This window comes from Enhydra lutris, unplaced genomic scaffold, assembly GCF_002288905.1.
Source record: "Enhydra lutris kenyoni isolate GAN:26980312 unplaced genomic scaffold, ASM228890v2 scaffoldscaffold10, whole genome shotgun sequence".
Lineage (NCBI taxonomy): Eukaryota > Metazoa > Chordata > Mammalia > Carnivora > Mustelidae > Enhydra > Enhydra lutris.
This window is the reverse complement of record NW_019154094.1, coordinates 16,079,758-16,104,234: the sequence shown is the minus strand read 5'-3', so window position 1 is coordinate 16,104,234 and position 24,477 is coordinate 16,079,758. Positions and strand designations below refer to the sequence as shown.

Genomic DNA, 24,477 nt, shown 5'->3' with positions numbered 1-24,477 from the left:
CAGTTATGCATATTTTACCCCAATAAAGAAATAAAAGAGACTATATTTGTTTTTAAAAAATATCCATTCATCATGCAAGGTAGAATGTTGACTCTCTAATAGCTTCCTTTTATAAACAATAAATTTATAAAACCCCTTACCTTGGCTAAAGATCATGCATGATTTGTCTCTTGTCTACTACCCTTTCTACTTCATTTCCCTTTTTTACCTACCAGATAGATCCTACCTAACTCTGCTGGCTTTATTGTCCAAAGTAGGTTATTTTTTTTCTAGTTCAGTCTTTTATTTGTTATCTTCATTGCACTTTAGATAGTTTGCATTTATTTTGTCTCTTTCTCCTTTTTTATCTTGCTTTTTTCACCATCATGTTCCCCAGTGTATTACCAGGATATTTCCTGGATCAGTGAGAATTTGTTGAACATGTGAATGAATGAATGAATGAATGAATGAATGTTCATTCCTTTCGTTTTATTTGTTGATAAGGTGGTTGTCTACTAAAACATTCCTCTGTTTGGAGTTTGATCCATACCAATTCGAATAAAAATGACCTTATCTAATCTCTATAAGCAAAGCAAACTTTTAATAAAACAGTTTTTGGTTTATGCAGCCAAACTTTTTGTATAATGCAAGGGAAGTTTTTCTTCCCTTTCCCTTTACAAAATCCCTATGTAGTCTTTCCTTCTCTTCCCTAATCAGAATGTCTTACACAAGAGGCCTTGATAACATGACAATTCTTCCCAAATATATTTGAACCTGTACCCTATTGGTAAAATGTTTGAGCACACTAACCACATAGGTACATTCATTTATTTTGAAAACAGGAATATGTTGCTGTGCTACTATATAATGAAATATGCACAAAAAATAACATTTTAAAAGGGCAGGATAAAAGAACAGTTTCCTTCTGTACTTAAGCAGATGATTGTGTACCACCCCACCTCCTCATGTGCTCATCTCACTTTGAAGACACTGCCTGGGGGCAAAAATCAGACTACATTTACTTATACATCTAAATATAAAGCTATGGTAGACTTAATCCTTTTGCATCTTAACCTTACCTCTGACTCTGGTTTGAAAGGATTTATTGCTTTTTAAATGAAATTATGGTATTTTTTTTTTTGTGCAGGTGCAGTAGAATTTTTAGGTCTGGGGCATACTCTGAAATCATCTCATCTAATTTTTACTATACTTAACATTGTTCAATAATAATTTTTCTATAAATATGTATTTTAGAAAGAAGAAATAATGAGAATAGAAAAGTAGGAAGGGGAGATAAGAGGTATGGAAGAAGCTTTGTTGACTTTTCAAATAGTTAATTACATTATAAATATTGGTAGCAGTTCATTTGAGTGAGATGTTGTCACCTTGAGGGATTACTGACTGTAGAAAATTAGCAGTTTGTACATCTAGATAAAGTTTCTGAAAATGGGGGAAATCACTATTCTCTGATTAAAAAGACAGTCTTTAATAAGCATCAACTCTACCATATAGCAGCCTGAGACAGGTTTAGAGATTTTAAGCCTGCTGTGTTACCTCTGAGACCTAAAGGAAGCAGAACATAAAAATGGTCCTCTATCAATTTGAAGCAAACCTAATCTTTATGATCATGGCTGTGGTCTAAATCTATTAAAGATGTTCAAATTCAGTGTCCTTGGTATCACTGTGACTTGACCTGAATAGTGAGCAATAAACTTGTGTATTATAATTCCGGTTTGAAGATATGTGCTTAGGAAGTGAAACTGACAGTCAGTGTTTTGAGTCTGTCTCTAAGCAGACTAAGAGCCTATATAAAATGACAGGTGCATTTTTAAGGAAAGAAACCCATAATGTTTTCCTATTTAGTAGGTGACAGTATGTCCCAAGATAACACAAGCTTAAGGGGCTGGAACAGGCATGGTTATTAAAGGCTAGCAGTTTCTCAGTTCATACAAATTGAATTTTTTCGTAGGCTAGAAGACTGTAGAAATCTAGTGTAGAGTACTGAAATAAATTAGCATATTAAGTGAATTTATACATTCAAGCTTGTGAGCACTTTGAATTTAAGGAAGAAATTTTATTACTTCTTGAGAGAAGAAAGGCAATTCTTAAATTCTGTGTTTGATCTCCCTATTGCAAAGGGCCTATATGATAAATTATATCATTTTGATGATTATTCAAAGTAGTTATTATATTAATGCAAATCTTGCTCTCTCTTCTTTCTTTTTTCAGAATTACTGATTTAGGGAACATTAAAAGAAGATTGTATTTATCAACGGTCCATAAGGAACTGTCCTCAACTCCTCTTCATGCAAAAATCCCACTCTTCATGATCAAGCGCAAAATTGTAAGTGCTATATGAATGCTGCTTAAAATATTAAATTCATTTCAACAAATATTAATTATGGGCCTACTCTGTTTATAAAGTACTTTGTTAAGTACCATGGTCATATAAAAAATGAATAAAATTCATACTCTTCCTTTCTCTCCCATGAGAGAGCTTAAAATCTACTAAGTGGGAGAATATAATTATTTGAACATCTAGAATATCACCAAAACTGGTGGTAAGCACAGTAGAAAGAGGTCTACTGGTACTATGAAAGGGAAAGAAATCCATCTGACTACAGGATGAGGAAAAGCTACATGAAGAAGACTACATTTAGTTGGGCCTTTGAAAGAGTGTAAGATTTCAACAGCTAAAGATAGGAAACCAAGCATTCCAAGCAAAAGGAACAGTATGAACAAAAACATGATTGCTGGAAATTGGTACATGTTTGGAGAAAAAAATGATTAATCATTGTTGCCAGATTTTTTTTTAATAGCCTTAAGGAAACATCAGTCCTATAATATAACAGTCAGGTATAGGTTGGGAGATTTTATGCCTATTGTGTAACCTCTAAGACCTAAAGCAGTGATAAGGTATGAGTAGATAAGCAATAAGCAATAAATCAACTCACCTCTTTGGGGGCTCAAATACATTTATTTTAAAAGAAGCCTTTAACCACTTCCTCAAATGCACAGACACCAGTGTAAGGAAGGATCATAAATATGACACCACCAAATGAAACTAATAAAGCTTTAATAACTGATCCTAAAGAGATGGAGATCTGTGACCTGTCAAAGAATTCACAATAATCTTCTTAAAGAAATTTAGTGACCTACAAGAACATACATACAGACAACTAAGTGAACTTAGGAAAACAATCCATGAACAGCACAAGATGTTTGAAAAAGGAATGGAAACCATCAAAAATAAACAAATAGAAATTCTAGAGCTGAAAAATAACAGTAACTGAACTGAAGAATTCAGTGGAGAGCTTCAAAAGCAGATTGAACCATGCAGGAAAAAAAAATCAGTGACCTAGGAGGCAAGACAATTGAAATTATCCATTTGGGATTAAAAAAGGAAAAGGAAGGGCGCCTGGGTGGCTCAGTGGGTTAAAGCCGCTGCCTTCGGCTCAGGTCATGATCCCAGGGTCCTGGGATCGAGCCCCACATCGGGCTCTCTGCTCAGCAGGGAGCCTGCTTCTTCCTCTCTCTCTGCCTGCCTCTCTGCCTACTTGTGATCTCTCTCTGTGTGTCAAATAAATAAATAAAATCTTTAAAAAAAAAAAAAAAGGAAAAGGAATGACAATGAGTAGAGAAAGCCTATGGGAAATATGAGACTTAAGGAAAATAAGCAATAGTCACATTATGGGAATTCTAAAAGGAAAAGAGAAAGAGAAAGGGACAAAGAGTATATTTAAAGCAATAATGGTGAAAAATTCCCCAAACCTGGGGAGAGAAATAGGTATTCAGATCCAAGAGGCCCAAACGACCACAAATAGGACTACACAAACATATTATGATTAAGTTTTCAAAAGTCAAAGAAAGAATTTTAAAATCAACGAGAGAAAAGAAAGGGAGCTCCCATAAAACTGTGGGCAGATTTCACAACAGAAACTTTTCAGGCCGGAAAAGAAGGTGATGACATATTCTAAATATTGGGAAAAAATTAAAAACCAACCAAGAATACTATACCTGGCAAAGCTGTCTTTCGGAAATAAAGGCGGGGATAAAGACTTCCCCAAACAAACAAAAGCTGAGGGAATTCATTACCACTAGATCTGCTTTACAATAAATGCTAGAGGGAGTTCTTTGAGTAGAAATAAAAGGACTCCAGCAACTTAAAAACATTAAGAAGGCCATGTAATTCGCCATGTAATTCCCACTACAGTGGTAAGTGTATAGTTAGTCACACTTGGAGTCTGTAATAGTGGTGCGTAATTCATTTACAGTTATATTAAATTGCATTCACCCTTCTATGTTTAAGTATTGATTTCCTTATTCATCTAAGATTTTCTAGAGTTCAACATTAGCCATTTTCCAAGAGTTAAATCATACAAGACCAATATTCCATTCTGTGTGTGGTTAATAAATAAAATCTGTCATTACCTTGCTTTTGTGAGTTCAGTCACCTTTGCCAGTTAACTAATTGAAGTTCTAAATATTTGTTAAAATCTGAACTGATCATTCTGTACGTGGATATCATCGACACACACATAGTAGTATGCTTGTCATGTAGTGACCTTTGTAGGAATACAGTATTTGAAGATAAAATATTACCTTTCTTTACAAACCTTGATGAGATAGAAAGTGAACTTGACTGATCTATATTTCCTATATAATGAGTCAGATGAATATGTGCCAGTGGCCCCAGGTATCTAATGGCTTAAGAAATGTACTACTTAAACTAAAAAAATAAAAATAAATTGAAAAGTGTAATAGGTCCTGTGGGACAGTGTTCTGTAACTCATCTACCTCAACTTCCCACCCTCTAGTCAGATGACTCAATGGAGAATAGTTATATGTAGTTTTAAATCCTGGTGTGAAGAAAGCAAACAGGTCATTATTTTTGGTAACTTGAGCTTATGCTAAATTTCAAAAGGCAAAATAGTCATAACATATCTAGAATTTTTTTTCTGAGTGTGGCTGAATTTAGAAAGAATTGCTTACATACATTTGAGACAGTCCTAAGCAAGAAGCAAAAAAAGGTATTTTTTTCTATACTGACCCCATTCCAGTAATATCACCAAGTCATACCTACTTGTAATATGTTCTAATCTATATGTAGGGCTTAAGAGCATGTTATCTGAATTCTGACGCTTACTAGTTATGTGACCCTGTACCAGTTCCTGTATTCATTCTCTTCATCTATAAAATGCAGATAATTTGAGATATACTTCCTATTAAAGTTGTTGGAAGATTAATGCAAGTAAATAAACATACTGACTTTTAGAACAATGCCTTGCACAGTCTCAGCCCTAGGTAAGGATTATAGCTCCGATTTGCTCTTTGTTGCTACTTCTTCCAGGAATGCCTCCATGATTTCCCCTCTGTGGAATAGCTATTTAGGTTACAGTTCACCATTGCTATTCACTACTTCATAATCCTTGTAACACTTCTTCACCCTGTGCTTGAATCATGTTTGCTTGTCTATCTCCCCACCTTTAGACTACAAGCATGTTTTATGTGACTTTTATCCCTAGTCCCATTAAGAACATGGCACATGGTAAGTGCTCAATAAATACTTGTTGAACAAATAGGCAATTCTTACTGTGCCTCCTGATGTGGGAAATAAAACAAATGAGTTTGTCATGGATCTTTCTAAATGCACTTGATGATTCCAGAAATATTCTGTACTGTTCGAGCAGATACTAAGAAATTCGAATCTAAAACTTGTACTCCTTTCCCCTCAGTTTCCTCCCAATCAAAGAGATGCTACAGTAGCAAAGGGTCTTTCATTTCCACTGTTAATCTAATCTATTCCCGTTGAGCCCTTATCAAATCAAAGCTGAGCCATTTTAGGGGAATTTTCTATGGAGAGAAGCAAGGTAAGAGAGAACACTCCACCCATTCAAAATGCCATCCCTAGGGCCCTCCTTGGTGTTGCTGTGGTGTTGCTCTAGTTCTCTACTCTTTTGCCAAAACTTTCTTCAGTTCTACTTTTTAGGAACTATAGATAGTTTGGGGGTAAACCTTGAACACAGTATTTTTAAAGTTCTTCAGCTAACATTTATAAATCAGAAGCTATCAGTATTGTCTCTTGTGCAGTGAGCAGTCAGTTGGAGCTGAGAGGCAACCACATGCTTTTAACAGAGCTTTAAGCTCTGCTGTAAAGTTTAGTTTTTCCACTCATATAAGGAATGCAGGTGCACTCAGATGATTCCTGCATCATTCATTTAAGTTATCTGCCTAGGCCCTCTAGAGATAGAGTTTGTAACCCCAGTTTAGAGGATAATTGCCAAATGGTCCACTTTGCCTTGGTTCTTTAGCTAAAACCTTTACATAGCCAAAGGCAACAAATATTCTTAGACCACACCAATATGAATATTTATGTATAGGCCATTTACTATTCCAGTTACCATTAAATGTTCAAACTTTCAAATAAAAAGTTTTATTTTTCGTGTTTCTTAATTTTGAAGAATTCACTTTAATATTTAAATTACAACAATTTATAGTTTTAACTGAGGTTTTCAATGGCAAGAACAGTTTGAAAATTTAATAACCATCAGATTAAACAATGGAGGTAGCCACTTAGTCAAGACTCACTGAAATCAATCTTACTTCTTCTTCAATATAATTTTAATTAGTTGGTGATAGTATCAGATGAACATCAATGTCTTGCTACCAAAGTATATATTAATGTACAGTAAATTTAATTGTATTTGAATAGGAAGTTCCGGTATGAAATATCATTGAGAATGAATCATTCATTGGAGATATAATGAAGTGGTATGATAAATTACAATGCCAAAATCTTTTAGTATCCCTTACCACTCATATACCCAGTGTTTGTCATTTAAATGGATAAAATTACTCTAAGAATTGTACTTTCTTGACCATGACTCTGATGGAATATGTTATAGCTTTTATTACAAACTGAAAGTGTGGTATAATGTTTTTAAAATTTCCCCTCAAAGATCATTTTCCCAGTAAAGTCAGTGATTTAGAAATTTTTGATTTTTAGTAGTATTTAATTTCTTGAATGTTACTGAATGAGAAGGGAGTGGAGGAAACAGGTTTATTCAGACCAAGGTCATTTAGATATATATTTAATATGCTAGAGAATGTCCCTTAATGAAACCATTCCAACCTAGAATGCTTCTGGTACTTATTTGAAGGTTTGCAAATGTTTTCATCTCCTCCATGAGAATATCATTTAAAAATATATGTTTTTCTCTCTCTACTCACCTGTCAGTCTAATATAGATGTTTAAGAAATTTAGGGAAAGAAAAGTAGTTCCATGTCTTCCTCTGAAGTCCCTGAATAGTTATGTGAGGTAGGAACAACTACATAAAAATAAGTTTGTTCTGGAAAACAGATGATTACCCCCATTTTTAAATCACATGAACAGACAGGAGGATATTGTTAGAGTTGAAGTGTGGCCTCTAGAGCTAGCTTGTAGTGGTTCAAATTCTAGTCATCACTTCCTATCTGGGCCCTTAGCTGAGTCAGTTAATCTCTCTCTGCTTCATTTTCTCATCAGTTAAGTGGAGAAATTAATAGAACCTGCTTCCTGGAGGAGTTGTTAGGATTTTAAGAGTTATTACCTAGAATAGTGCCAAGCTTTTATAAGTGCTCGATTAATGTTAGTTGATAATGTTGTTATTTTACTATTTTCTCTTGACATAAATCCATGTTTATTAGGAATATAGTGTCACAGTAAACTTCTGAACTTAAAGTTCATTTCAGTTGGCAAATATTTATTGAGCTCCTACTATAGGTCAAGGTCTGTGACAAATGATAGGAATCCAAAGGTGAATATAATATGGCAGAGGAGGCAAACACATAGATAATTAATGGTAATGGTCTCTGGTAAACACCAAACTAGTCTTGGGAACCAGATGCTGCTAAAGGGAATTATCAAACTTGCCTAGCCAAGTTGGGGATTATTACAATGGAGGTATTTATGCTAAATTATAAATACACACAAACAATAGTATGAAAATTTATGTCACAGTTGATCCATTAACTGATTCAAATGCATGGAATTACACTGCTAGGAAAGAAGGCTAGACAAAACCATGAAGGGCTTTGAAAGTCATGTTGAGAAATATGAATTTTAGTCCATTAGAAATTTTTAAAGCAATTTTTAACATGGAGAAATTTTACAGTATGATCTGCATTCTAGAAAATAAGTATGATATCAGAATGGAGAGCTAGAGGAAGAGACCAATTAAGAGGCAATGCACAGACGTCTAGGTGAGACATATAAGCCTGCATTAGTGTAGTAGCAAAGAAGTAGAAAAGGAGGACAGATATGAAAGATACTTAAAGAGTAAAGTAAATTTAAAAAAAAAAGAACAAAAACTGAGAAAATGGCACTGAGATTCACTGGATGGACTTGACACCAACTTAAATACCAGAGATATCAGTAAAATTGACCTAGGAATATAGAAACTATTCAAACAAAGGACAGTGTGGGGGGGGAATCTCAAAAAAAAAGATGAGTACAGTCTGAATGGCTTGAGAAACAATATCAACCAATCTAATATGTGTGTAATTGACATAGTAACAGGAGAACAGAGAGATTGAGCATGAGAAAATTTATAGAAATGATAACTGAAATTTTTCAAAATTTGAAAAATACACTCACAGATCCAATAAGCTCAACAAATCAAGGGATGGAGATCTCTCAAAAACAGTACCAACCCACACAATGGTATATCGTAACTTAAAAAACAAAAAACACTGCAAAATCATGCCATGGTATATAATAACTAAATTGCTGAAAATCAATGATAAAGAGAAAATCTTAAAAAGTAGACAGAAGAAAAAATGACATTATTCACTAGAGAACATTGATAAAATATATCACAAGCTTCCCCTCAGAAGCAATGAAATAAAGAAGACAATGGAATGATGCTAGGGTAAAAAAAAAATAACTTTTAACCTGTCAACCTAGAATTCTGTATCTAGTGAAACTATTCTTCAAAAATTGGAGCAAAATAAAAACACTGAAACTAAAAAGTGCTAGAGAATTCATTGCTAGCAACTTGCACTAGAAAAATATCAAAGGAAGTTCTTCAGACTGAAAAAAAAATATGAAAAGATGAAAATGTGGATCTAAATGAGAGAAGAGTACCAGTAGTGATAAATATGTAGACGAATCTGGGGGTGCCTGGGTGGCTTAGTGGCTTGAGTGTCCACCTCTTGATTTTGGCTCAGGTCATAATCTCAGGGTTGTGATCTCAGAGTTGTGATATCAATCACCTCATCAGGCTCCAAGCTCAGCAGGGAGTCTGCTTCTCTCTTTCTCTCTCCCTCGCCTTCTGTCCCTTCTCCCACTTGCTCTCTTTCTCTCTCAAATAGATAAATAAATCTTTAAAAAGTACATAGATGAATCTAAAAGATTCTTTATTCATATCATAATTTCTTTAAAAGTATTTGTTGAAAACAAAAATACTAACAGTGTAGAAGTAAAGTATATGACAGTAACACAAAGAATGGTAAAAATATCAGTATACTTTTTCAACATACTTACACATGAGATATTCTAATATTACTCAAAGTTAGATTGTGGTAAGTTAATGATTTATATTCCAGACTAATACAGTGATTGAAAAAATAAAAGAGTATAACTAATCAGCCAATTGATGAAATTAATGGGACACTAAAAAGATATTCAATCCAAAAGAATATAGGGAAAGAACTAAACAAAGAAGAGATGAGACAAATTAAAAAACAAATAGCAAGATGATAGTCTTAAACTCATATATAGGAATAATTTCATTAAGTGGAAATGGGCTAAACTCTCCAACTAAAGGACAGAGATTATCAGCTCAATTAAAATCAAGACACAATTGTATATGGTTTATAAGAAATGCATATTAAATCTAAAGACACAGGTGAAAAAGTTAAAAAGGAAAAAGGTTATACTATACAGGCACTAACCATAAGAAAGCTGGAGTGGCTATATTGATATCAAAGTAGACTTCAGGAAAAGGAATATTATGTAAAGAGGCACATTTCATAATGATGAGGGAGTTTAATCATCATGTAGAGGATATAACAAACCTAAATATATACACACCTAGTAACAGTGCTTGGAAATGCATAAAGCAAAAACTAACAGAACCAAAGAGAGAAACATAAATTCACAATTTTATATGAAGATTTCAAGACTCCCCTCTTAGATATTGAGAGAAAATCGGTAAACTTGAAAAATGCTATCAATCAACCAGAACTGTTTGACATTTTTAGAACATACCATCTTACAACTGCCTAATACACACTACATTCAGATGCACTCTGGTTTACCCAAGGTGTATGATATGTTAGGCTATATTAATCAGTCAAAAGACTGAAATCATACAGAGTATGTTCTGTGAATACAAGGGAATTAAATTGGGAATTAATAACAAAAATATAATTGGACAGTCCCTAAGTAGTTAGAAATAAAGTGGCATACTTCCAAGTAACTTGTAAGTAAAAAAAAAAAATTATGGGAGATATTAGAAAACATTTCTAACTGTTATTTTAACTAATTTCAAATGGTAATGAAAATAAAGCATACCAAAATTTGTGGGATGCATCTGAATCATGTAAAATCTGTAGAAAGAAATAATCAAGAGAATATATAAATGAAATAAAAACTGGACAGTGGAGAAAATCAATAAAACCAAAGTTTGTTCTTTGAAAAGATTTAGCAGGTGATAAGCTGTTAGCTACTTTAATCAAGAAAAGAAGAACACACACATTACTAAAATCAAGAGTGAAAATGGGGAAAAGGGAAAATAAGGGAATACTATGAACAATATTTTGCCGGTAAGTTTGACAATTTAGATGAAGTGGGAAATTTCTGCTAAAGACACAAATTACTAAAACTGATACTAAAAGAAATTAAAAGTTAAAATAGCCATATATCTATTTTTAGAAATTGAATTTGTAATGTAAAACATTCCTGCAAATAAAATATAGGTCCAGAAAATTCACATCCAGGCTTTACATATAATTCTACCAAACATTTAAAGAAAAAAAAAATACCAATTTTAGACACTGTCTTTCAGATAATTAAGGAGAAGGAACATTTCCCAAATCATTGAATAAAATGAGGACAGCATAATGTTGATAACAAAGCAAGCTAAGATACTATAATTCCCAAAAAAGAACTATAAATCAGTATCAATCATGAACATAAACACATGAATCCTTAACACTGTGACGAGGTGTTTGTTCCAGGAATTTAAGGTTAGTCTTATATTTGAAAACCAGTCACTGTAATCTTTCACATTAATGGAATAAAGGGGGGAAAAATCATAAGGTCATCTCAATAAACATAGAAAAATCATTTAACAAAAGTTCATTAGTCATTCATGGTTAAAGCTTACATCAAAGGAAAAGAAAGAAACTTTCTTAATCTAATAAAGGAGTTCTGTTTAAAAAACAAAAAACAAAAACCTACAACTAAATCATACTTAGTGGTGAAATACTTATCCACTAAGATAGGGAACAAGGCAAGGATATCCACTCTACTTCTATTCAGCATTGTATTGGAGGTTCCAGTAAGTGCAGTAAGATAATAAAGAGAAATAAAACACATACAGATTAGGAAAAAAGAAGGAAAACTTTCTCTCTTTGCAGACAACATAATCATCTAAGACAATTGTAAGGAATCTGCTAAAACCAAACAAAATCTTCTAGATTAAGTGAGTTTTGTAGGGTCACAGAGTATAACATCAATAACCAAAGTCAACTATATTTCTATATATTTCTATATAAATTGTTTATAGCAATAAACAATTGAAGTTTAAAAAATTTTTTAATTTAAATATTTGTATTAAGTTTTTATTTTATTTTAATTCCAGTATAGTCAACATATAGTGTTGTATTAGTTTCAGGTATATAGTACGGTGATTCAGTAATTACAGTTTTAATTTTTAAATTTAAAAGTATTTAAGTTGCATCAAAAGTACATAATACTCAGGAATAAATTTAATAAAACATATGCTAGACCTTTACACTGAAGGCTATAAAACATTGCTGAGAGAAATTGAAAAAGACCTAAATAAATGGAGACATGTTGGTTTTGGATCCAAATACAGTATATTCAGTCCAATCCCACTCAGAATCCCAACAGGCTTTTTTTAAAAATATTTTTTGCAAAATTTATAAACAAATTCTAAGATATATATGGGAACTCAAAAGACAGAATACAACACAATTTTCAAAATGTAAAAATTATACCTCATGATTTCACAACATGTTATAAAGCTACAGTAATCAGGGCAATGTGTTCTTGGCAAAAATACCAGTAAAAAGTTTACAAATAGACACATGCATGTATATAGTCAGTTGATCTTCAACCAAATCACCAGAGCAATTCAATAGAGATAGGAACATCTTTTTTCAGACCCAGAACTTCTCTGAGTATCCGTATGGGAGAAAAAAATGAACCTCAACCCATATTTCACACCATTCACAAAAATTAAGATGAATCATAGATCCAAATATAAATGCTAAAAATATAAACAACTATAAGAGATTTCTTAAGACCCAGAAAACATTAACGCTAATAAAGAATAAATTGACAAAATGGGCTTCACCAAAATTTAAAACTGTTCTGGGCGCCTGGGTGGCTTAATCCGTTAAGCCTCTGCCTTCGGCTCAGGTCGTGATCCCAGGTCTTGGGATCAAGTCCTGTGTTGGGCTCCCTGTTGTTGCTCAGCAGGGAGTCGACTTCTCCCTCTTCCTTTGCCCTTCCCCCCCCAATCATGCTCACTTGCTCTCTCTCTCTCTCTCTCTTTCTCAAATAAAATCTTTAAAAAAGAAATTAAAACTGTTCATCAAGACAGTTTTAAGAAAATGAATAAGCAACCCACAGAGAAAATATTCCTAATATATATGTGACCAAAATGTTTCTATCCAGAATATATTCTCCAACTGTGTAATTTAAAAAAAGAACTTTTTTAAGGCAAAAACAATTGAACAAGTTCTTCACAAAGATTATACAAACAAGCATGTGAAGAGCTCCATACTATCAGGGGAATTCAAATGAAAAAAAACCACAGTTGCTACTACTTCACCCACTATAATAGCAAAAATAAAAGAGACAGGAAATACTAAATGTTGGTTAGATATAAAGCAGTTATCATATACTTCCAACATACATGGAGAATTTCCAGCGTAACCACTTTGGAAACACCTTTGGAAGTTTATGATAAAGTTAAACGTTTACCCATTGATACAAAAGCTCCGCTCTTTGGTGTCTATCCACAAAAATGTAAGTACATGTGCACAAAAAACTCGGCTGGGAATTTCACAACAGCTTTATTTATAAAAGCCAAAAACTTGAAATAAACTTATATGCCTCACAACAGAAGACTGAACAGTTAAATTGTGGTATATTCACAGAGTGGGGTACTACTCAACAAAACAAGAATGGATTACTGATCCATGCAACAACATTGATGAACCTCAAGTATTAATGCCAAGTGAAAGAAGCCACTTACTGTGATCCCGTTTATATAAATTAATAGAACAGACAAACTAAGGTGAAAGAAATTAGTGGTTGCCCTTGAGAGGGATAAGTCTGAGATTGGGAAACAGCACAAAAGCTCTTTCTGGGGTGATTGAAATGCCGTATAACTTGATGAGCTATGGTATGCTGGTGAATGAAATGGTCAAAATCATCAAATTGTATCCTTAAAGTCTGTGTATTTTGTGGTATGAAGTCAAAAAAGATGGTGTGGTTAACATATATTAAGCACATATATGTTAGGCACTATTATAAGTGCTTCCATGTTTTTAAACATTTAATCCTAACAACTCTAAGACATGTATTATTACCACCATTTTACAAATGAGGAAAGTGAAGCACAGAGAGGTTAAGTAACTGAGAAATTACCCAACTAGTAGATGCTGGAGCTGGAATGCAAACTCAGGCAGATGGGCTGCAGAGCCCACACTCTTGCATTCCTAGGAGGAATGTATTTAGAAGGAGTTGCCATAGAGTTTAACTGGAAGGGATTTCCAGACAGGCTAAAGAATAGAATATTATAATAAGATAATAGAAAATAATTTCTTATCCCAAATCTTAAAAGTTAAGTGTTTCAAAGAAAGGAAGTTAAATGTCAGGATGTAGTCATGTGATTGGGTTACTGTGTAAAGCGGAGGAGGCTTTTGAAGGAAAGAAGGTTAAGGAACACAGGGTATTGGACAGTGTTAGAAGGTAAGGTGAATCTGGTCCCAGGTTTTCAGGAATGTGTAGATAGGCTGACGAAGGTGTGTCTGCAGAAGCAGAAGTGACCAGGAAGTGATTTGAAGATCAGCGAAGCTAAGAGTGGAAGCAATTCCTCCAGCTTCAAAGAAGATAGGGTTCCCAGTCAGAAGTGTGAGCCCGCTCCCAGTACCACCTAACCACGTGGCCTCAAAATTGGAGGCTGTAGAAACACATATGAAACTTTCTTAGTGAGCTTTAACTCGAGTTGAAGGGGAAGTAATATCTCAGAAAAGTCTGGTTTCAATTAAAGTAAGGTATGTAGGACCCTTAGAAAAATACAGAGTAGGAAGTACTTCTCAGTGTAAGGATTTCAGAGGGCACAGTGAAAGGTGACTTGAGAATTAGCAAGAGAAAGATTGGCTGCTATTTCAGGAAGAGACTGCTCACTCATGCTGGTAGGAATGGGAGGTGGAGGTCATTTGCTAAATAGGTATCATAAAGATACTATATAAGGAACTTGCCTTTCTGTGGTTCAACCAGGCACTACAGCCCTGACAGCCCCAACCTCTCCTAAACTCCCCTCCCTCCGTGTAGGGACTTGTCATGATTTGCTTTTCCTGAGGAAATTGTTTTTTAATACAGTAGTAATAGGTAATTGCTTCTCCTGACCGTGCAGATATAAAATTACTATTTCGACTCTCTGCTTACACCATTTAATAAACAAGATGATGGTGATTGAGATGAATAAGGTCATTGTAAGCAATTTTTAAGAGATTTTCTCCTGAGATATTTAAGCTAACATGTGAAAAATTATTATAAAAGACACAAGAATAAACATTTTAAAACCCCATTCTTATCGTTTTAGGAGGGCAGAAACAGAATGAGGTTCTAAAATTGTGAGAAGAGATGTGCTTTACGATTGCTGGGTTATGAAATTGTGGTTTCTTGTTTGTGATTTCCTCTTAGAAAGGCAGCACTAGCTAGAGCTGTGCACTGTCCATGACTCAGGCTCTTTCTGTACTGGCAAAATGAATCCAATTATCTTCACATCTTTCCTGCAGTAATGGCAAGGAAAATCAAAAAGTGCTGGACGGCCAAGAACTTGTTATTGCATGCATTTGAGTGGTGTGTGTGTGTGTGTGTGTGTGTGTTCACACATTCTACTGGCCTTTCACCAGTATAATAATGCCATATGGGGGCCCCTGGGTGGTTCGGTCAGTTAAGCAGCTGCCTTGGGCTCAGGTCATGATCTACGGGTCCTGGGATAGAGCCCTATGTCAGGCTTCCTGCTCAGTGAGGAGTCTGCTTCTCCCTCTCCCTCTGCCCCTCCCCGCCCCTTTTTCATGCACATGCACGCAAGTGCGCTTTCTCTCACTCGCTCTCTCTCTCTCTCTCTCTCCTCCCCTCTCTTACTCTCAAATAAATTTATAAAACTCTTTAAAAATAATTAAAATTAAAACTAAAGCCATATGGCCAAAATATTAGTCAGTAAAAACTAGAAATTCATGCTTTGCATCATTCTTTTACCCTTTGCCTGGCAGTTCCTTTATGCAAAATTTCATGCTGGAACTAAATAGTATGAACTCTCTCTCATTTTATTTATTTATTTATTTGACATATAGTGTATCACTTGCTTCAAGGGTACAGGTCTGTGAATCATCAGTCTTACACAATTCACAGCACTCACCATAGCACATACCCTCCCCAATGTCCATAACCCAGCCATCCTATCCCTCCCCCACCACCACCCAGCAACCCTTAATTTGTTTCCTGAGATTAAGAGTCTGTTATGGTATAAACTCTCTTATTAATCCAAGCAACAAACTAAGCAATACTGTCTTTTTTCTGTCAGTTTGCTATTTTCCTGGTACATAATTCTCAAACCCATAATTAGGAATATTTTAAATCAAGAGTTCTTCCCTGCTAGACTAGAATTACATGTAGGAATAAAGTGATCAGAGATCATGAAAACTCAAAAAAAGGATTTGAAGAATGGTTGATCACCAAGAGTAGTGAAAATAATATTTTATAAAAATCAACTAATTCAAGTAATCCACATGTTGAGAGTAGACAGTTCATACTCTTTTTTGAAACTTTGGAAAAGTATGACACAGCATTTATATGAATAATGAGTTATTTGTTGAAGCCTATGAAAAGTGGAACCTTTATAAATACCAACTAAACAAAAAAATAATTTCATTTCCTCTAGTTAAGGGAGATTTTTGAAAGTTATTCCCATCTTTCTCAGGAAATACTCCCATCTGCACTTGTAAGAAGTGAATTCACCAAAGTTATCAGTTACCACACATTTATGGGGCTAGTTGAGTGATTATAAAATGAAAGATTGAGAATTTTGCTTGAGGTGGGGCTTGGGAAGATGGCAGAGCAGGAGGACCCTGAGCTCACCCCATCCCACATTTTTGGTTTGTTTTTTTCTCTAAGGATTCTATTTATTCATTTGAGACAGAAAGAGAGAGTGTGTGTGTGTGCACCCAAGTAGGGAGAAGAGCAAAGGGAGAGGGAGAATCAGACTCCCCACTGAGCTGTGATCCTGAAAGGAGGCTTGATCCCAGGACCCAGAGATAATGACCTGAAGTGAAGGCAGATGCTCAACCATCTGAGCCACCCAGATAGCCCCCATCCCAGGTTTTCAACTAGATATCATCCACATCCAAGTCAACAAACAAGAATGCAGTCTAAAGAATGGAAGAACAAACTCCACAACTAAATACAGAGATGAAGCTGCAGCTGAAAGTTTACGAAGGTCAGAAAGGCAGAGAGGAAGGCTGCCTGCAGGAGAGAGGGAACTATATGTGGAGAAAGCAAGGCAGAGATATGGGCCATCAACCTAGGGAGCTCATAGGGGGAGACTAATCCCCATAACATTTGGCTTTAAAAACCAGAGGGGCTAGGACACCTAGCTGGCTCACTTGGTATAGAGCATATAACTCTTGATCTTGGGGTTCTGAGTTTGAGCCCCACATTGGGTGTAGAATTGACTTAAACAAACAAACAAGCAAACAAACAAAAAAAAAAAAAACAGAGGAACTGAATTGCATGAGTTTATAAAACCAGTGGTTCTTGGAACCTAGAGCTTTAAAAGTCCCTGAAAAACAACCTGAGGGTTTTGAAGGGGCAGGGGGGGGAGGTTGGGGGAACCAGGTGGTGGGTATTGGGGAGGGCACGTATTGCATGGAGCACTGGGTGTGGTACAAAAACAATGAATACTGTTACGCTGAAAAGAAATAAAAATAAATTAATTAATTAAAAAAAAATAAAAGTCAACGGGACCCAGCACTAGGTAAGCTGGGAGGATGAGTGATAGCTAGGTTGCTGCCCTTAAAGAGACAGCAGTCTGCATGGAGGGACAACCAAAAAATAGCAGTTTGCACAACCATAAGGACAAACAGGAGATAGATCTCTTCATCCCGATTTCAGAGCATACTGGGGGACTTCTCCAAAAGCAATGGAGCTGGCAGGTGCCATTTTCCTCCCCTACCTCCCAGCATAAACACAGAGCCACCTTTGAGAGGTGATGCTATATAGACACTTGCTGCCTGACCCACTGGCAAGTGTGCCGTGCCCATAAGTTTTCCTAAGGACTAGCACACTCCCAAGTCTGCTGGCTTTGGCCCTGAACTCAGGACAAATTTTGTTAAAGCCAAACATGTACCCTGACCAGCCGCTGGGTGCATGGCCACCACAGTGTGCTGCACACATCTGCTGTGCTGCACCCTGCCGGGCACCCCCAGACACTATAGTGCACCCCACCCACCACCAGGTGCATAGCTGCCACTGAGCACCATGCCTAGTCACCCCACCAGCCCTAGCCACTGCACAGTACCAACCACATGCCCCCAGCACCCTCATGTGCTGGGCCATGTTTGCTCACCACGCCCAGCCCCATGCAGCCCCCAACCACCACAGCATTTTGGAGTGGACCAACGCAAATTTTGCTAATAGTGCTACCCCTTCTCCCAAGTCTTGTGGCAGGCACGCCCGCTCAGAGCTGGCCTGCCTTGGTCCCACTAACACCACAGAGAGTAAGCCCAGCCCACAACAGCAGAGAGTCAGTGCAGACAACTGCACTGAAAGGAAAAGTGACTCAGACACAGCAAAAGGTATAATCAACACACACAAGATGCTCTCCTGAAATGCCAGGTTCTGGTGAACAGGGGACACTGCCCTGCAGGGTACCCCAGGACTACTTCTTCATAAAGTCACTACTTTCAAGAGGTGAAATTTAGCAGACTTTATTAATATATATAGAAACAAATATAAAAAAGAGGCAGAAATGTATCACAAATTAAAGAACAGGACAGGGCCAAAGCCAGAGATCTAAGCAAAACAGATAAATAACATGTATGATAGAGAATTTTATTTTTTATTTATTTTATTTTATTATTTATTTATTTATTTGACAGAGAGAGATCACAAGTAGGCAGAGAGGCAGGCAGAGAGAGAGAGAGGAGGAAGCAGGCTCCCCACAGAGCAGAGAACCCAATGCGGGACTCAGTCCCAGGACCCTGAGATCATGACCTGAGCCGAAGGCAGAGGCCTAACCCACTGAGCCACCCAGGCGCCCCTGATAGAGAATTTTAAACCATGATCATAAGGATCATCACTGGACTTGAGAAAAGAATGGAATACATGAATAAGATCCTTAACACAGAGATGAGGAATAACATAGCAGAGATAAAGGACTCAGTAAACAAAATGAGAAACACACTTAATAAAATGCAGAGCAGGATGGAAGAAGCAGAGGAATGAATTAGTGATGTAGAAGACAGAGTAATGGAAAGTAATAAAACTGAACAAGAGAGAAAAAATAATTCCTCAAAACTAGAACAGACTTAGGGAACTCAATGACTCCATCAAATGTAATCACATTTGTATCATAGGATTCCCAGGAGAAGAAGAGAGAGAAAAGGGAGCAGAAAATTTATTTGAAGAAATAATATCCAAAAACTTCCCTAATCTGGGGAAAGAAACAGATGTCCAGATCCAGGAAGTACAGAGAACTCCCATTAAAATCAACAAAAGCAGACCCACACCATGATGTATTGTAATTAAACTTGGAAAGTACAGTGACAAAGAAAAGAATTTTAAAAGCAGCAAGACAAGAGAAATCATTAACTTACCAGGAAAATCCTATAAGGCAAGCAGGAAATTTTTCTATAGAAACTTTGAAAGCCAGAAGGAAGTGTCATGATGTATCCAAAGTGCTGAGTGGGAAAAATCTACAGCCAAGAATACTCTATCCAGCAAGACTATCATTCACAATAGAAAGAAAGATAGTTTCCTAGACAAACAAAAACTAAGGAGTTTGTGACCACTAAGCCAGCCCTGTGAGAAATATTAAAAGAGACTCTTTGGAGAGAACAAAAGTTGACAGTATAAAGGCAGGAAATAAAAAGCAGTAAAAACTAATTATTTCTGTAAAAAATCAGCCAAGGAACTCAAAAAAAGGATATAAAATATAAAAACATATGCCTAAAAAGTGGAGAGGAGAGAGGAATGGGTTCATATTTAAATGACCATCAACTTAATATAGACGTAGAATATATGTAGAAGAGGTTATCTACAAACCTAGTGGTAACCATATATCAAAACCCACTAATAAACATGCAAAGAATAAATAGATAGAAATCCAAATACATCACCAAAGAAAATCAGCAAAACATGAAAGAGAGAAAGTCAAGAAAGGATCAGAGAAAATCTCCAGAAACAACCACAAAACGAGTAATAAAATAATATAAATACATATCAATCAGTAATTACTTTGAATGTAAATGGACTAAATGCTCCAATCAAAAGACATAGGGTGACAGAATGGATTAAAAAAAAAAATACCCATCAATATGCTTCCTACCAGAGACTTATTTTAGACCTAAAGACACCTGCACATTGAAGGGGGGAATAGAGAAACATTTATCATTCAAATGGATGTCAAAAGAAAGCTGGAGTAGTAATACTTCTAACAGACAAACTAGACTTTAAAACAAAGACTGTAATAAAAGACAAAAAAGGGCACTATGTCATAATAAAAAGGACAGTCCAACAAGAAGATCTAATAATTATAACTATTTATGTATCCAACGTGAGAGCCCCCAAATATATAAAACAGTTAATAACAAATAACAAACATAAAGGAACTAATTGAGAATATAATAATAGTAGGGGACTTTAACAACCCACTTACATCAATGGGCAGATCACCTAAACAGAAAATCAACAAGGAAACAATGGCTTTGTATGACAGACTGGACCAGATGGACTTAATCGATCTATTCAGAACATTGCATCTGAAAACGGCAAAATACACATTCTTTTCAAATGCACATGAAATATTTTCTGGAATAGATCGCATATTAAGCCACATCATAGGCCTCAACAAATACAAGAAGACTGAAGTCAGATCATGCATCTTTTCTAACCACAACACTATGAAACAAGAAGTGAAGCACAAGAAGAAATCTGGAAAGCCCACTAATACATGGAGGTCAAATAATATGCTACTAAACAATGAATAGGTCAACCAGGAAATAAAAGAGTACATGGAAACAAATGAAAATGAAAACACAAGAGTCCAAAACCTTTGGGACGCAGGGAAATTGGTCCTAAGAGGGAAGTATATAGCAACATAGGCCTATCTCAAGAAGCAGGAAAAATCTCAAGAATCTCAAATCTCAAACCACCTAACCTTACACCTAAAGGAGCTAGAAAAAGAACAATGAACAAAACCTACAGCCAGCAGAAGAGTGGCTCCCAACAAACAAAAGTCCAGGACCAGATGGCTTCACAGGTGAATTCTACCAATCATTTAAGAAGAGTTAATACTCATTATTCTCAAACCATTCCAAAAAATCAAAAATGAAGGAAAACTTCCAAATTCATTGTATGATGCCAGCATTACTCTGATACCAAAACTAGATAAAGACACCACAAGAAAAGAGAACTTCAGGCCATTATCTCTGATGAACATAGATGCAGAAAATCCTCAATAAAATACTAGCAAGCTGAATTCAACAATATATTTAAAAAAATCGTTCACCATGATCAAGTGGGATTTATTCCTGGGTTACAAGTATAGTTTAATATTTGCAAATCAATCAATATGATATATCACACTAATAAAAGAAAGGATAGGGGCGCCTGGGTGGCTCAGTGGGTTAAAGCCTCTGCCTTCGGCTCCGGTCATGATCCCGGGGTCCTGGGATCGAGCCCCGCATCGGGCTCTCTGCTAAGCAGGGAGCCTGCTTCCCTTCCTCTCTCTCTGCCTGCCTCTCTGCCTACTTGTGATCTCTCTCTGTCAAATAAATAAATAAAATAAAAAATCTTAAAAAAAAAAAAAAAGAAAGAAAGGATAAGACTTTAAAATAAAAACTCTAACAAGAGACAAAGAAGGGCACTATATAATAATAAAAGGGACAATCCAACAAGAAGATTTAACAATTATAAATATAATCATTTCAATAGATGCAGAAAAAGCATTTGACAAAGTACAACATCCATTCAGATAAACACCTTCCACAAAGGTTTAGAGGGAACATATCTCAACATAATAAAGGCCAAATATTAAAAACCCATAGCCAATATCATCCTAAATGGGGAAGAGCTGAGAGCTTTTTCTCTCCAGTCAGGAACAAGGTAGGGAAATCCACTCTTACCAGTTTGATTCAATGTAGTACTAGAAGTCCTAGCCATAGGAATCAGACAACAAAAAGAAATAAAGAGCATTCAGATCAGCAAGGAAAAAGTAAAGTAAAACTTTCACTATTTGCAGATCCCGTGATTCTGTATAGAGAAAATCCAAAAGACGCCACCAAAAAATGAATTCAGCAAAGGTAAATGAATTCAGTAATGTGGCAGGATATAAAGTCAACATACAGAAATCTATTGCAGTTCTATATACCAATATTGGAGCATCAGAAAGAGAAATTAAGGAATCAATCTCACTGTACAAAAACAATAAGATACTTAGGAATAAACCTAAGCAAAGAGGTGAAAGACCTGTACTCTGAAAAATACAAAATACTGATGAAAGAAATTAAAGATGACACAAAGAAATGGAAGGACATTCTATACTCATGGATTGGAAAAACAAATATTGTTAAAATGTTAAAATGTCTATAATACCCCAAAATATCTACATATATAATGCAATCCCTATCAAAATACCAATAGTACTTTTCACAGAACTAGAACAAAGAATATTAAAATTTGTATGGAATTACAAGAGACCCCACTAGCCAAAGCAGTCTTGAAAAAGAAAACCAAAGCTGGAGCCATCACAAGTCTGGACTTCAAGTTATATTGCAAAGCTCTAGTAATCAAAATAATGTGGTTCTGGCACAAAAATAGACACATAGATCAACAGAACAGATTAGAAAACCCAGAAATTATATGGTCAATTAATCTTCGACAAGGCAGGAAAGAATATTCAATGGGAAAAAGTGTCTTCAACAAAGGTGTTGGGAAAACTGGACAGCAACATACAAAAGAATGAAACTGGATCACTTTCTTACACCATACACAAAAATAAATTCAAAAATGGATTAAAGAGCTGAATGTAAAACCTGAAACCATCAAAATCCTAGAAGAGAACACAGAGTAACTTCTTTGATATCGGCCATAGCAGCTTCTTTCTAGGTATGTCTCCTGAGGTAAGGGAAATAAAAGCAAAAATAAACTAGTGGGACTACATCAAAATAAAAAACTTCTGCTCAGCAAAGAAGACAATCAACAAAACTAAAAGCCAGCCTACAGATGGAAGAAGGTATTTGGAAATGACATACAAATAAAGACTTAGTATCCAAAATATATAAAGAAATTATACAACTCAACACCCAAAAACCCAAGTAATCCAATTAAAGAATGGGCAGAAGACATGAATAGACATTTTTCCAAGGAAGACATGCAGATGGCCAACAGACACATGAAAAAAATGTTTAACATCACTTATCAGGGAAGTGCAAATCAAAACTACAATGAGATATCACTTCACACCTGTCAGAATGGCTAAAAACAACAACACAAGAAACAACAGGTTTTGGTGAGGTTGTGGAGAAAAGGGAACACTCTTACACTGTTGGTGAAAATACAAACAGGTGCAGCCACTCTGGAAAAGAGTATGGAGATTCCTCAAAAAGAAAATTTTTAAATACCCTAAAATCCAGCAGTTGCACTACTAGGTATTTACCCAAAGAATATAAAAATACTTCAAAATAATTCAAAGGGATACATACACCCCAATGTTTATAGCAGAACTGTCTACAATAGTCAAATTATGGAAACAGCCCAAGTGCCCATCGACTGATGAATGGAGAAATAATAATGGGTAAATATACAAACGAATATTACTGAGCCATAAAAAAAATAATGAAGTCTTGCCATTTGCAATGACCTGGATGAAGCTAGAGAATATAATGCTAACCAAAATTAAGTCAGTCAGAGAAAGACAAATACCATATGACTTCACGCATATGTGGAATTTAAGAAACAAAATAAGCAAAGGGAAAAAGAGAGAGAGAGGCAAACCAAGAAACAGACTCCTAACTTTAGAGAACAAACGGATGGTTACCAGAGGGGAGGTGGGTGGGGGGGTGGCTTAAATAGGTGATGGGGATCAAGCAGTGCACTCGTCCTGATGAGCACCAGGTGATGTATGGAAGTGTTGAATCACTATAGTGTACATCTGAAGCTAAAATAATACTGTATGTTAACTAACTGGAGTCAAAATTAAAACCTAAGAAAATAAAAGATTGAAAGTATGTGTATTGGCATGTGTGTGTAAGAATGTCTTCATACATCATACATACACACATGGGGATCATTATTTGTTGAGCACTTTCCATGATGCATGAGTCTGAGCAGAGGGAATAACAACAGCTTGACTATGATGAATAAGAAAGGTGTGTAGTAGGTAAGGACCTGGTTTCCTGGGACTCAAGAGTTTTTGAAGGAAGAGGACACCAATTCCCAAGCCAGCTGATTGGTGTGTGATGAGGCATAGAGGTATAGCTGTCTGGAGGGTTCATCTAAGTAGGGAATAAAGGGCAGGGCCCTGGAAGAAATGCCCCAGCATGTTCCCATGTCTCCCTGGATTTGGAAAGTATTATTTCTTGTTTAAAACCAAACTCATGTCACCTCTAACCCTTTCCTAAATATAGGAAAACTTGGATTCAAATACTATAACGCAGATCATTTTAAAAACAATCATTAACTCTAGAGATATAAAGAAGTTGTATAACAATAGGTAATCCTAGAGCATCACTTAACTCAGTTGTGTACAATAT

The 24,477-nt window shown here is 35.7% G+C and overlaps 1 protein-coding gene across 6 annotated transcripts in view; it reads left to right on the top strand.

Moving 5' to 3' along the window:
- The window catches only part of LOC111144282 (chromosome unknown C3orf67 homolog), a 247,545-nt gene that overhangs the window by 83,088 nt on the left and 139,980 nt on the right, over nt 1-24,477 (top strand). For all 6 annotated transcript variants that reach the window (XM_022498519.1, XM_022498523.1, XM_022498520.1 and 3 more), the window contains one exon: nt 2,209-2,323. In XM_022498519.1, coding sequence (XP_022354227.1) covers nt 2,209-2,323 — 115 coding nt within the window. The remainder of the gene's footprint in view (nt 1-2,208; nt 2,324-24,477) is intronic.